The following is a 15,939-nucleotide window of genomic DNA, read 5'->3' as shown; positions in this document are numbered from 1 at the left end:
GCATAAATACAATTTTCTCCGGGCATGGTTCCAAAATTAAAGTCAACTCAATGCCATTTGTATTGATGTTGCGAATCACATTAAAATTAATTAGTTTGATCGTCACTTATGTCCCACGTCATCATTGACAAAATGTCCGTAAATAAAATAGTTTGATCATCACTTATGTCCCACGTCATCATTGACAAAATGTCCGTAAATAAAATAGTTTGATCATCACTTATGTCCCACGTCATCATTGACAAAATGTCCGTAAATAAAATAGTTTGATCATCACTTATGTCCCACGTCATCATTGACAAAATGTCCGTAAATAAAATAGTTTGATCATCACTTATGTCCCACGTCATCATTGACAGATACAATCATGCTACACATCCAGATTTAAATTCAGATTAGACACGTGTCGACACATGATTGGACATTTTAAAATTTTAAAACAAAAACACCCTATCATTTGCTAACATACGTTTTTTGCTGACATCAATTTTTCTCCTCACTTTCCTATTTTTAAGCCTAGAAGAATAGCTTTATTCTGACGGATATTCCCTCTTTCGTGGCTAATCAATGCCAATTCCATCGTTAATCATCATGAGCTATTTGTCAATAGTTGTCGATGGACAACATTGTGACTGATACCTTATACACTATTTAAATATATATATTTTTCAAATTGTTAAAAATCGATGATAATAATTTAAAATATAACAAATAAATATAGAATTTTCCGTTACATGTACCCGACAGGGCTACAAATTCAGGGTGAAAAATAGACTTAAAAATATGGGTGACACATGTCGACAGTTTGAAAAGTTAAAACGAAAAACACACAACCATTTGCTGCAACCTCAATTTGCCTTCTCCTTTTTATCTCTAACTAATTGACTCTATTCAACATGTACCAATCTCGTTAAACAAATCACATCATCAACAGCTAGATTACGACATGTACAAGCATTCTATTGCACGAAATATTTTCCTATTATATTCTCATCATTTGTTTCTCACATTGTAATCTCCAACTCCAAGGAATCCAAATTATCCTTAAATTACAAACTAATAATAAACAATCTATAATTTTTTTATTGCAAAAGGTTTCGTAAGCCAAGTTCTCAAAGCAGATGAAACCAAAGTATACTGACAAGGCTGAACATTAAAATGTTCTAATAATTGTTTTCTAGCACTAAAGTAATCCTATATAAACATCAATCAAAATAATCAATTATACAGCAAAAAATTTCTCAAGAAACCATAATGGCTACCGGCGCTCTTCACGCAAGCTATGGTTTAACTGCAGGCAGAAAAATGGAAGGCCCACCTCTTCACACCTGCGAAATTCAGAAGCCACGTGCCATTCTTAGTAGGGTTCATATGTTTTTTCACGCCATAGCCATATCGGCGCTTCTTTATTACAGAATCTCGAATCTGTTGCATGGCAGTGTACCTTTTGTTTCGTGGATGTTTATTACGATTTCTGAAATGATTTTCACCTTTATTTGGGTGTTAACTCAAGCTTTCCGGTGGCGGCCGGTGGTCCGGACGGTGGTGCGGGAGAATCTTCCGAGGGATGAGAAGTTGCCGGGTGTGGATGTGTTTGTATGCACGGCGGATCCTACAAAGGAGCCAGTGGTAGAGGTGATGAACACGGTGTTGTCAGCCATGGCGCTGGATTATCCGGCGGAGAAACTGGCAGTTTATCTTTCGGATGATGGTGGTGCCGCCGTGACACTGTATGCTATCAAGGAGGCGTATGAATTTGCTAGGTCATGGATTCCATTTTGTAGGAAATATGAAATCAAGACTAGATGTCCAGAGGCATATTTTTCATGGCTGGGGGATGCTGAAAGGCTTCTTTGGAGTCAAGAATTCAAGGCTGAGGAACAAAATATTAAGGTAATTATTTTGTGGGCATTTTTTTCTTGAAATATTTTGATAGACAACTTAATTTATAATTTATTTTCAATAACTTCCTAAAAATAGAGATCATTTTTCACTAAAAATCTTGATAAATAGATCTGTTTATAAGTTGACTTTGAAGTATACTGATGAGATATCAGCCCCACACGGATCAAAGCTCTATCTACCCTATTTTCTTTTAAACGAAACTCGGTCAAGAAGGGCAAAGGAGAAGACACTTTTTTTTTCTCCTGTCATAAAAAAGATCTTCAGGACTATTTCTGGTGGCAAAATGCTTTTATTTCGAGATGCAAGAAGTCATTAGTACGTGAAAAGATTAGATGTGAGCAAAGAAAAAGCTCTTACCACTGTCGTCGTAACTGCAGATAGAGGATCGTCATTACCAGCCTTGTCTCTTGTTGAATATGTTCCCTCTTTCGACTGTGATTTCGCTCATTCTGCTCTAAGAAAATATTGACTCAATTACATTCAAAATAAGTCAATAGAAGTTACACGTTTGAATCTTATCATTAAGAAATGCATCACGATTGATGATCATGTTGTTACAAAATTATATGCATCTCTGAAGTTACGAAATATTTTGCAGTCAAAATATGAATCTTTCAAGAGAAATGTGGAAAAAGCCGCTGAGGTCGATGCCTCTGTTAGATCCGATCGACCCCCATACGTCGAGGTACGTATTAACTCTACACTATTTTTAAATTTTACATATCTACATGTTCATAAATGAAATGTATAATTTTTAAATCAACAATAATAATATTTATAATAACACCATGCACAAAGAGTGGATAAAGAATTAGTATGTTATGCAAATTGTTCAATCATATTTAAAATAAGCTCTTGTTCTGAAGTTATAGTTTTTGCCACTTGATAAATTTAAATATACACCTAGATATGACTTAAATTAAGTGCTATGATAATTGAATTCAGATTTTTTAGTGCATGTTTGGCTCAGATTAAAACTTTACTGATAAAAACAAAGTAAATTTTAAAATAAATAATTTTTTGTCAATCAAAATTTGGAAATATGTAAATTATTTTTAAAGTAATCTATGCTTGACCATTTCAACATATTATTCATTTTAGTTGTAAATAAGAAATAAAAAATAACTGAAAATAAAAGTTTAAATACTTGAATTTATTGCAGGTGATCTATGATTCGAAGAAGAATGAAGGAATAGAAGAAAAATCAAAGATGCCTCTTCTTGTTTATGTATCACGTGAGAAAAGACCTTCGTACCCTCAGCGTTTCAAAGCAGGAGCCCTCAATTCTCTTGTATGTAGCAGTAGAATTTCAAGATTGATCGCTTAAACGAGCCATCATCTAATTTGAACTTGTTTAGGTCCAAATCCCATGTCGCTTAAAAAAATATGAAAAAATAAATAAATAATGATAATGAATGCTTGTGCTGCTCCTTGTATTTATAAGCGACGTGAGATTTGACTTCGAACATCCTCCACTTAAAATATATAACGTAAAAATAATGTATCTCTCTTTTTTTGCTATTGCAGCTTCGAGTTTCTGGGATAATGAGCAATGCGCCCTACGTACTAGTATTAGATTGTGACATGTATTGCAATGATCCTTCCTCAGCTAAACAAGCAATGTGCTTCCATCTTGATCCCAAGATATCAAGCTCTCTCTCTTATATACAGTATCCTCAAATATTCTACAATGTCAGCAAGAATGATATTTATGATGGCCAAGCAAGATCTGCTTACAAGGTACAAATGCAGTTCATTTTTTAGATTTAGAGATAAAAAGTTACTTAAAAGTAATTTTAGTGCTTCGAGTTTTTATAGAAAGTTAATCAGATCACATTTTTTTGTATATAGACTAAGTACCAAGGCATGGATGGGATAAATGGCACTGTTTGCGCGGGTACTGGCTATTATTTGAAGAAGAAGGCCTTATATGGTCGCCCCAATAATGAAGGTTTTAGTCCCATATGCATTTTTCTTGTGGAGTCGATTTAAGTATTCTATGAATATGTATGATTCTTTGAATTAGGAGAAAATTATTACTATATTAATTTTTAATGATGGACAGATGAATTTCTTGATGAGCCAGAAAAGAATTTTGGCCTCTCTAGCAAGTTTATTACTTCACTAAAAGCACTCAAAGGAGAGAATGTTATTAAGGGAAAGGAAAATTTATTGAATGCAACTTTAGAAGAGGCGAAGAATCTTGCTTCCTGCACTTTCGAAGAAAACACGAAATGGGGGAAAGAAGTAAGTTAACTTAGCAAACTTCATTTCATTTTTCTTTGATAATGAAAACTGAATGAATTTTGTTGCTAAATGTATGATTACAGATTGGTTATTCTTATGAATGTTTGCTGGAGAGCACATTCACTGGTTATCTTTTGCACTGTAAAGGATGGAAATCGGTTTATCTTTATCCGAAAAGGCCATGTTTTCTTGGTTGCACAACCATTGACATGAAGGATGCCTTGGTTCAACTAATGAAATGGGCTTCTGGATTGGTTCAAGTAGGCTTTTCAAAATTCAGCCCTCTCACTTATGGGACGTCTAGAATGTCTCTTCTTCAAAGTATGTGCTATGGATACTTTGTGTTTACGCACTTCTTCTCCATTGCCTGCCTGTTATATGGTGTCGTTCCTCAGCTGTGCTTCCTATTCGGAATTCCCCTATTTCCTAAGGTAAATTTGTGTAGGTTCAAGGCTATTTATTTACATAGTATTATAGGTGCAGAAAGTCGACTCTAAATTTATTCGAGATGCCAATTGCACCAGGGTGCCCTAAGGATAGAAAGACTCGTTCTAGGCGCTTCTTATAAGGACTTTCTCATTTTCAGAGAGAGCTCCCATAGGCTTATTTTACTCAAGTTTCATAAACTTAAATAAATCAATTCCATTTATTTATATATCGAGTTCTATGTCTTGTAAATTACTGTTTCAGGTCACAGATATCTGGTTTGCTGCATTTGCAACTGTGTTTGTATCATCCCTTCTTCAACATTTATATGAGGTCCTTTCCAGTGGTGGCTCAATTCTGACATGGTGGAATGAACAAAGAATATGGATGATAAAATCAGTAACCGCTTGCTTATTTGGATGCCTCGATGTTCTCATGAAGTGGATAGGCGTAGCTAAAGCTAGTTTCCGCCTGACGAACAAAGCCATCGACCAAGAAAAACTCGAAAAATATGAAAAAGGAAAATTTGACTTCCAAGGTGCAAAAATGTTCATGTTACCCTTATCAGTGCTTGTTTTATTGAATTTGGGGTGCTTTATTGGTGGGGTGACAGGGCTTATTAGTGGAAGAAATATTGCAGAAATGTTTGGACAGGGTGCTCTTTCCCTTTATATTCTTGTTCTAAGTGTTCCAATTTTTGAAGGACTGATACCAAAAATGGGCAAATGAAATTGTTGATCCTTTTATTTTACTTTTTACAATGTCTTTTATTTCACTTTTTATGAAAGAGTGAAAGGTATATTTGTAGATGTAATTCCTCTTCATAACCATAAGGGGATGAATGAATTTTCAGTGTTGTGTGTTTGATCTGTTTAAAGTGGACTTTGTATTGTCAATACGGCATCAAAATGAGATTCAATTTTGTATTAATATACGCAGTGCTTTATTGGATGCCAATATGTCTCTTGTTTGGTTTAAGATCAGTTCGACTTGTTCTTTCCTAAGAAATGCATCCAAATACGCTCACTATATTCACAATAGCGAATAAGTAAAAAATTGAAATTATAATTAGCCAAGGAAAATGGTTCGTGATGAATACAAGATTGACCTGACCAATATATCCTCGGTGCTATCATTTTGAAATGTCTGCTTCAACCACTCTTGCATATCTCGAAAAGACAGATGCATGGTTGAAGCGCACAAATGATCTATTGAGAGTTCGTCTCAATTTTTCTACAACAAGCTACAGTCTAATGATCCCCTAACCCAGGTTGGGGCCAAAACTCTATAACTAAAGTTTCAAACTTTAATAAGGAAAAGAAATCAACGTTGGATACCTTTCTTATATAGTCCTTTGCAATGTTACGACAACCATATCCACGTAAGTTTGTATGTGTTATTTATTTACTTTAATAAAGAATATCACTTATTGCATATTTTCCAACAATCTTAAGACGATTTTTTTGTTTGTGATATTGTTTATTAAAATCTTGGTTTTTGGTCAAATTGAAATGCATTTTCAGTTTAACTCTTCTAGACCTTCTTGAATTTCCGTTAAAATTTGGAATTGATTTATCTCTTGTGTTGTAATAGAAAAGTCGACTCTAAATTTATTCGAGATGCTAATTGCACCAGGGTGCCAGAGGGTGCCTAAAGATAGAAAGACTCATTCTAGGAGCTTCTAATGAGGAGGGCCACTCATTTTTAGAGACACCCTCATGGAAGCTACTCCTAGATAAGGAGTAAAGAGCTCCCATAGGCTTATTTTACTCAAGTTTCATAAACTTAAATAAATCAATTCCATTTATTTATATATCGAGTTCTATGTCTTGTAAATTACTGTTTCAGGTCACAGATATCTGGTTTGCTGCATTTGCAACTGTGTTTGTATCATCCCTTCTTCAACATTTATATGAGGTCCTTTCCAGTGGTGGCTCAATTCTGACATGGTGGAATGAACAAAGAATATGGATGATAAAATCAGTAACCGCTTGCTTATTTGGATGCCTCGATTTTCTCATGAAGTGGATAGGCGTAGCTAAAGCTAGTTTCCGCCTGACGAACAAAGCCATCGACCAAGAAAAACTCGAAAAATATGAAAAAGGAAAATTTGACTTCCAAGGTGCAAAAATGTTCATGTTACCCTTATCAGTGCTTGTTTTATTGAATTTGGGGTGCTTTATTGGTGGGGTGACAGGGCTTATTAGTGGAAGAAATATTGCAGAAATGTTTGGACAGGGTGCTCTTTCCCTTTATATTCTTGTTCTAAGTGTTCCAATTTTTGAAGGACTGATACCAAAAATGGGCAAATGAAATTGTTGATCCTTTTATTTTACTTTTTACAATGTCTTTTATTTCACTTTTTATGAAAGAGTGAAAGGTATATTTGTAGATGTAATTCCTCTTCATAACCATAAGGGGATGAATGAATTTTCAGTGTTGTGTGTTTGATCTGTTTAAAGTGGACTTTGTATTGTCAATACGGCATCAAAATGAGATTCAATTTTGTATTAATATACGCAGTGCTTTATTGGATGCCAATATGTCTCTTGTTTGGTTTAAGATCAGTTCGACTTGTTCTTTCCTAAGAAATGCATCCAAATACGCTCACTATATTCACAATAGCGAATAAGTAAAAAATTGAAATTATAATTAGCCAAGGAAAATGGTTCGTGATGAATACAAGATTGACCTGACCAATATATCCTCGGTGCTATCATTTTGAAATGTCTGCTTCAACCACTCTTGCATATCTCGAAAAGACAGATGCATGGTTGAAGCGCACAAATGATCTATTGAGAGTTCGTCTCAATTTTTCTACAACAAGCTACAGTCTAATGATCCCCTAACCCAGGTTGGGGCCAAAACTCTATAACTAAAGTTTCAAACTTTAATAAGGAAAAGAAATCAACGTTGGATACCTTTCTTATATAGTCCTTTGCAATGTTACGACAACCATATCCACGTAAGTTTGTATGTGTTATTTATTTACTTTAATAAAGAATATCACTTATTGCATATTTTCCAACAATCTTAAGACGATTTTTTTGTTTGTGATATTGTTTATTAAAATCTTGGTTTTTGGTCAAATTGAAATGCATTTTCAGTTTAACTCTTCTAGACCTTCTTGAATTTCCGTTAAAATTTGGAATTGATTTATCTCTTGTGTTGTAATAGAAATGATGATTATTAATAATACAACCGATGTTCCTACAATTGTTGCCCCTTCGGTTACGGTTTTTCCTACTACCGTTCATCCATCATTCGTTCCACATGGAGAGAAACTAGAAAAGTTTAGTGGGATTGATTTTAAAAGATGGCAACAGAAAATATTGTTCAATCTCATACCCTAAATTTGGCTAAATTCTTGACAGAAGATGCTCTCCCTATGTAAGAAGGAAAAAAATAATTAGGCTCTGGATGCGTGAAAATATTCATATTATCTATGTAAGAACTACATACTGAATGGATTAATGGACAATACATTATACAGTGTTTATAGTTCCATGAAGTTTGCTAAGGAGTTATGGGAATCCTTGGAGAAAAAGTACAATATTGAAGATGTCAAAGTAAAGAAATTTATCGTAGCAAGTTTCTAAACTACAAAATGGAATATTCTAAAACGGTGATCAGTCGGGCACAAGAATTGAAGGTTCTTCTTAATGACATTCAAGCTGAGAATGTCTCTAAGTGAAATTTCAAATAACTGCAAGAATTGAGAAAATTCCTTCCATGTGGATAGGCTTGAAAAATTATCTCAGGTACAAGCTCAAGGAGATGAATATTAAAGAACTCATTGTCCAGTTGAGAATTGAAGAAGACATCAAAAAGTCAGACAAAAGAATTGAAAGCCAACTAGCACAAGCAAAGCCTAATATGGTGGAAACTAATGCAATGAACAAGAAGAGGGAACATTCTGAAGAATCCTTTAAGCAAGGGAATAACAAGAGTGCAAAGTAGTTCGAGGATAACTGCTACAATTGTGAGAAAGCATGACATTGCTTAAATGAATGTCGCGAACCTAGGAAGCAAGCCTAAAACAAATATCACTAAATTTGATATATTATCTGATGGAATATCAGATTTCAACATGTCGACCATTGTTTCAGAATGCAACAAAATTGGAAATCTCATGTAATGATAGATGGACACTGGTGATACTCACCACATCTGTGTTGAAAAGACAATGTTGGAAAACTCTTCAAGCTCAAAGGCCGAAGGATAAGGTAAAGTAGTGTTGAAGATGACATTTGGCAAGGAATTTATCCGTAATAGTGCGCTTCATGTGCCTCACATTCGTAAGAACTTAATGTCCTAATCTTTACTTAGTAAAAATGGCTTCAAACTGGTTTTTGTATTAGGTAAATTTGTACTTACAAAGAATAACATGTATGTAGGCAAAAGCTATTTGTGTGATGGAATGTTCAAGATGAATATGCTTACTATCGTATCAAATAATTCGAATAGTAAAGTATTTTCTTTTGCCTACAGTCTTGAGCCATCTAATTTATTGCATCATCAATTTGGACGCGCAAACTTTAATTTTGTACAAAGTTAATGAATTTAAATTTACTACCGTCTATATGCACTTCAATTAGGGACGACAATCTGGCTCGCTGGCTCAGGCCGCTCGTGACTCAGCCCAAAAAAAGCTCGATCTTGCTCGACTCGAGGATTGGGCCGAGCCCCAATTTGGGGTGCCTAGCCAAGCCTGAGCCGGCCCGTGTGGCTCGAGATTGGGCCTGTATATTAAAAAAAAAAATTCCAAATCAAAGGCATTTAAGGTAGCACCTAGCAGCACAGGTGCTGCCTTAGAGAAGAAAAAAAAGAGGAAAAAATGAAAAAAAAAAAAAAAATTGAACTTGCCCAGTTCGGCTTGGCTAAGTAAGGCACAAGCCAGCCTAAATTTCTTGGCCGAGCCAAAGCTCGGCTCGGCTCGGGCTCTTAAAAAAGCACGGATCATTTTACCCAAGCTGAGTCCGAGCCTCGATTTTTGGCTTGCGAGCTGGCTTGTCTTGGCTCATTAACATCCCTAACTTCAATACAAACAATAAATGTGAGATATATGTAGAGGCAAAGTTAATCAAAATAGCGTTTCATTTGATTAAAAGAAACATGACACTTTTAGAATTAATTTACATCGATATTTGTGACTCAAAATTTGTGCAAATTAGAGGTGGTAAAAGTATTTCATTACTTTTATTGATGTTTGTACAAGATACTACTATGTATACCAATTGAAAAGCAAAGATGAGACTTTGGAAGTGTCTAAATATTATAAGATTCTAGTTAAAAACCAACTTGGCAAACGAATAAAGAATATTTGTAGTGAATGACGAGGAGAATATATTGCTTGATTTGAAGAATTCTATTCAGAATTTGGTATTATACATCAAATTATTGCTCCATATTCATCTTAATCAGATGGTGCAGCGAAACGCAATAATCGTACTCTTAAAGAGATGATGAATGCAATGTTGATAACTTCAGGCTTGTTCCAAAACTTGTGGTGAGAAAAAATCCTTTCAGGAAATCATATTCTAAATAAGATACCACACAAAAGTAAGGTTGAAACCCCACACGAATTGTGGAAAGGTCGAAAACTTCATACAAATACTTAAAAGTGTGGGGGAAATTTAGCCAATGTATAAATACCTAAGCCTAATAGCATCATCAAGAGATTGTCTATTTATAAAGAGCATATTCTATAATTTGAAAAGTATCTATAAATTTAGAGTATATGTTTTGAAGTACTCCAATAGACTCTTTATATTTAAAACTTAATTTTATTACTCCCAAAAAATATTTATTATTTTTCTCTATCTTTTATTTTAACTCTCTAGATTATTACATTATTTTCCTACATTGAAAATTAAAATAATTTTGAATGCATTTAATTATAGAGAGTGGATTTTGGAGAGCCAAACATACTCTCTCAATTAAAATATTAGTTTAAAGAGTCTCCTGAAACATAATTTTAAAAATTAATTCGTCAAAATAGAGAGCATATCATGTTTAAAGAGTTTGAAGATGCTCTAAACATGTTAGGATTGAACTTAAAATAATTGATTGTATAATTATTTGATATGCAAATAATAGTAGTGCAAATCGATTTTTGGTTAATAAATTAGAAATACTTAATATACATGAAGGTACTATAAGTGAATTAAGGAATGTTGCATTTCATAAGACATATTTTCTTGTAAAGGAACAGAAGTTAGTTCACCAAAGCGAACTTGTGACACCAGAAATAAAAACCATCAAGAGAATGAGGAACTAAGGCGTACTAAAGGGCCTCGAATTTTATAACATATTTTCTAGAAAATGAACTGAGGACATTTATAGAGGTAATGTCCAATCCAGAAGCTCTTTTTAGTAAAAAGTTATCAATGTTGAAATTGAGTCTCTTATGCAAAATCACACTTGGGAGTTTGACTGATCTCCCATCAGGAAATAAAGCTTGAGGCTATAAGTGGATATTTAATAGGAAGCTAAAATTCGATTGATTAATCGATAAATATAAGGTTAGATTAGTAATCAAAGAATATAGACAGACAAAAGGAAGGCTTTGACTTCTTCGATACATATTCACCAATTAAAAGGATCATATCTATTGGAGTATTTATTGCAATCATAGCATCACATAATCTAAAAATACATCAAATGGATGTAAAGATAGCCTTTTTGAATGGTGAATTGGAAGAAAAAAAATATATAGAACAACCTGAAAGGTTTGTAGTTTTGTATAGGAGAAAATGTGTATAGACTTGTTAAATCAATATATAGATTAAAGCAAGAGCCTAAGCAATGATAAGAAAAATTTGAGAAAATTATATTGTTAAATAACTTCAGAATGAATGAGTGACAAATGTGTCTATATCAAAAGCAAATCAAATGTGTCCACGAGATATTTTCTTTCGATTTAAATCATCGCAAGTGTACCGTTAACAAGTAATAAAATAGATCAATTGAGTTCAAATATCATCTCACAGAGATTGAGTAGTTCAACTTTATTTACCGTAGCCTTAACCGAAATGAAATTATAAAAATTGAAGTTTTAACCTAAGAAAATCCTAATTCAGCAAAACCCAAATTATAGAAAACCCTAATTTCACTAAAATGATGTTGAATGAATTAAGGACGCAAAACGATGTATCTAAATGAATTGGAATGCAAGTTGATTTTACTCAATGAAATTTAAACGCACTAGGATCACGAATTCCTATGTAATGATCACATAGAACCCTAATTTCACAATATGACAACACGATTGAATTATTGAAGAGTCAATGCTCCTATATGTATCCAACACACTCTCTCGAGTAATATTGAACATATTCTTACATATCACCAGCCTATATCTCTATGACAGATACACATATATAAGAATGTACATGGTTTTATGAGCACTTAACGATTCACACAAAACATAGGGGTATATCTCTATACCCTATCGGACCCTACGATGATTTATGCCTTGTCAAATCTATTTTCCTTCTCTCGAACGCAAGAACTAAATTACTAGACATCACATAATTACGTGCACTTAATTATGGAAGAAATCAATATATATATATATATATATAAATCATTCAAATAATCAAATACGCGTTTAATTGTCGAATTGAAAAAAATTAAAAATTCAAGATCATATTACATAGTTCATCGATCTCCTAGTACAAGAATATTTCGTCTAACATGGAGAAAATAAAAGAATACATGATTTCTTAAAGATAAAACATCACCTGGTTATGAATTCGTGTGAAGTCTTGATGATCTTAGTGAATTCTTTCGTTAATCTCCCTCAAAATCTTCTCCAAAATGTGTTTTGTTGCCTTATAATGTGTTCTATCCTGAAATCTGATGAGTCTAGGCTTTTATATCACGTCCAAATCGAGTTATAAAAGAGTTTTAATGAAAATAGAAAACTGCAGAAACGGCCCCTAGACTTAGTCTATGCGACCGAATAGGTATAACCTATGCTACCGCATAGAAGTAAAGTTTTTGGCCTTTGAATTTTCGGTTGGCATGCTCACGACCGCATAGAAGCAACACATGCGGTCGCATAGAGGTAGATTTTCAAAGATAATCATTTTAGTCCTTGAACTTTTCTTTCTTCCACTTTAACCTCGTTTCTTCCTTTTTCTCAGTCCATCGACCAATATTAACCTCCAATTGGTACTTGGCTTGATCAAATCTTCGATTGCTCCTTCGTTTCATCTTTTGGACAATTGCATTTTAGTCCCTAGATTTTTGTTTCTTCTCGTTCTTGTCTTTCTTCCTCTAATCATCTGGCATTAACCCTGAGTTGATATTTAGCTCGTTTGCCTTTTTGATTCGCCTTTTAATTCAACTTTTGGATATTTGCGCTTTAGTCCCTGAACTTTTGCTTCATTTTGGCCCTTTTCGAATCTTTTCTCGTGGATTCCAACATGTCCATCAATATAGCCTATGGCACACAAATTAAACGAAATTAAGTCAAAATTCAAACACTTTGCTCATAATTTAATTATGTTTGTGAACTAAATAAGTGTGTAAAAACGTACTTATCAAAATGTCTATGTGATTGTATGTCTATATGTTGATTATATACTAATTATGAGTAATAACTCTAAAATTATCATGATAACCAAGAAAAATGTTGACAAAATATTTTGATATGAAAAGTATGGGTTTAGCTGATGTTAATTCGAGATTAAGATCTCTAAGATACCTAAATGATTGTCACTATCTCAATTTGATTATGTTGAAACCGTAATTGAGAAATTAAGGGATATGAACACAAGTAGAAGTCTACACTTAGTAAAAAATTCATATCACTATTAGAATATATGTGCATTATAGACAGCTTAATGTATATTACAAATTTCATGATTTAAAATATAGCATATACAGTCAAAATATTAAGCAGATTTATAAGTAATTTAGGAAATGATAATTGGAAGTTATTAACGACAGTTCTTAAATATTTAAGACGCACCATTAATTATAGATTACACTATTCTGATAGCTAGCCGTGTTAGAAGGATATACCGATGCGAATTGGATATTCGACACAAAATATTCTAAGTCTACAAATGATTATTTTTTTGCAACTGGAGGTAGATCTATGTCCTAGAGATCCTCAAAGCAGACTTGTATGCCTCAATCTATGATGGGATCTATTTTATAGCTTTAGATAAAGTTAGAGAAGAAGCAAAATGGCTTCGTAACCTTTTAAAGGACATTCCATATTGGAATAACCCCGATACCTGCTATTAGTATACATTAATAGTTAGTCGGCTATTGGAAGTGCACAAAACAGTATATGTGATGGTAAACCTCAAAATATTTGTCGTAGATATAATACCATTAAATAGTTGATTTCGAATGGTGTACTTTCTATTGACTATGTTAAATCAATGGACAACATTGTGAATCCTCTTACTAAAGGATTACCAGGAGATTAGGTATATAATCTTTCGAGTGGAATGACCTTAAAGCCTACTAACCAGAATCACCATAGTGATAATCCAACTTTATTGACCAGAGATCCCAAGATTTTGATTCAATGGGATAACTAATTTATGAATGACTCAGACAAGCACTTTAAAGAATACTTCTACCTATTTCTTTGGTAATAAAATGCTAAATTGCAGAGTATATCAAAATAAGTTATAATTTTAATGATTCTTAAAACTTGAAAAAGCAAAATGAAATATGGTAGAATACTTTTTATAGAAGATCACTTATATAAGTGTGAAGTGGGGGCCACTTCTATGAGATTCTTTAGGATTGAATTCTCTAAAAGCGCTTATAAAATCAAGAGTTGTTCAGGGTCACAATGACCACAACCATGAGAACCAAAATTATTAGAAAAGATATTGTGTGAATACTGTTGTCTTCGTTTACGAAAATTACTGAATAGTTGAGATATCATGTTCACTGATTAGCCAAATAAAGTCGATAACATTTCACTACCTCTCTTGATGCAATATCTTTCCACCTGTACTCTCTTTTAGTGGTTGTATTATCATTTGCGTTTTCTGATTATTTCTATTCATCTGGAGGACCGTTGAAAATAAATTTAATTAAGGTTGATTTTAAGTCAACTTTGACCAAATATTCATATAGTTCCCATTAGTCATTCATGTGGATGAATGGTCAAACGCGTTCTATTCCTCGAGTAAATGATTGAGGTATATTTGGATTCACAAAACAATTTTCCGAATGAATGAGAAACTGATGGATATAGTGAGGTTGATAAATAGATTTTTAGAATAAAATAAATTCCCAAAAAATAAAATTTTAATAGAGCGGTATTCACGAACATTCTGGATTTTGGAGCATATCTCTCCGACTACAACCCTTCAACCTATACAAATTGGACCCCATGTTAGAATTCATTCATTCAATATTATAAGTATTCATTACTTCATTAAATTTTACAAAATCAAAATGTTTTTGGCATAAAAATATTATTCCTTAGAGAGCACAAAAACATTGTCCTAGTTCATTGTTTCTTGTGGTTCGAAGACCTGGCAAAACAAGAAGAGATTGTTGTATCTTGTGCTAGGCGATTATCGTTCTAACATTGGCACTTGTTCGGGAAATTTTTGTCTAAAGGATGATAGTTCAAGTCTTGCCTTGATCTAATTATTCATTCCATTACGGATTGTTTGTTCATTTCATAGTTTTATAAAATCCGGCTAAGTATATATGTGTTATCTATTTACTTTAATAAAGAATATCACTTATTGCGTATTTACCAACACTTAATAGAAATGCAAAAGGTAAATGAGCTTTGTTCATGAAAAATATATCGAACAGAATTAAGTAGACAAGCTTAGATATTGAATAGGACGTACGTGGTAGTAGATATTTGTAATATTTTTTCCTCCCACCAATTATTCTTCAAAATAAAAGGCAATTATATAAAATTAAAAAAAATGCCCAGTAAACAATGTAGCCATAAGACCTGATCAAAATGTGTATGCACTAAAAGCCCACATTCGAACATTATCGTAGTCATAAAAATTCCAACGAAGGTACATATTAGAGTGTTCATTCTTATTTGAGTCTTTTGGCTCAACCGAGTTACACTGTCAGAAAAAAATTGAACGATGCCCTGAGTGAGGGGGCCACTTTTTTCTTCCAATTGTTTATTCATGCGGAGTCCGGCTCTTGTGATACGCGGTCAAAGCCTTTTTCATCCTTTTTTCTGGTAGGGAGGCTTTTTCCTTTTGGCTAGAGACATGGTTGTTGTCCTAAAAAGCGATCTATGAATTTTCGAGAACAGGAGCATTTCCAAACCTATTTATTGAAAGTTGAGTTTTATTCCATTCTAATTACAAACCAAGTGAGATACAAATGTTAGAATCA

General features: G+C 33.3%; 1 protein-coding gene across 1 annotated transcript; it reads left to right on the top strand.

Annotated features, from left to right (window-relative positions):
• The first annotated feature begins 1,197 nt into the window (after positions 1-1,197).
• LOC111373397 (cellulose synthase-like protein G1) lies at positions 1,198-5,509 on the top strand. The gene is made up of 8 exons (XM_022995924.1): positions 1,198-1,893; positions 2,504-2,590; positions 3,068-3,196; positions 3,433-3,645; positions 3,757-3,856; positions 3,971-4,152; positions 4,236-4,583; positions 4,843-5,509. Exons 1-8 carry the CDS (start codon positions 1,255-1,257, stop codon positions 5,305-5,307), a joined length of 2,163 nt encoding a protein of 720 aa, XP_022851692.1. The 5' UTR covers positions 1,198-1,254; the 3' UTR covers positions 5,308-5,509.
• The last annotated feature ends 10,430 nt before the right edge of the window (positions 5,510-15,939 follow it).

The sequence above is a fragment of the Olea europaea genome, unplaced genomic scaffold (genome assembly GCF_002742605.1).
Source record: "Olea europaea var. sylvestris unplaced genomic scaffold, O_europaea_v1 scaffold1126, whole genome shotgun sequence".
Lineage (NCBI taxonomy): Eukaryota > Viridiplantae > Streptophyta > Magnoliopsida > Lamiales > Oleaceae > Olea > Olea europaea.
The sequence above is the reverse complement of the archived record's forward strand: the minus strand, read 5'-3'. Positions and strand labels throughout refer to the sequence as shown.

Bases quoted from the DNA above. Each gene is read 5' to 3' on its own strand.
- LOC111373397 (XM_022995924.1), top strand. From the start codon at position 1,255: ATGGCTACCGGCGCTCTTCACGCAAGCTATGGTTTAACTGCAGGCAGA. The intron at 1,894-2,503 runs GTAATTATTTTG...AATATTTTGCAG, and splicing joins CTGAGGAACAAAATATTAAG to TCAAAATATGAATCTTTCAA. The intron at 3,646-3,756 runs GTACAAATGCAG...TTTTGTATATAG, and splicing joins AAGCAAGATCTGCTTACAAG to ACTAAGTACCAAGGCATGGA.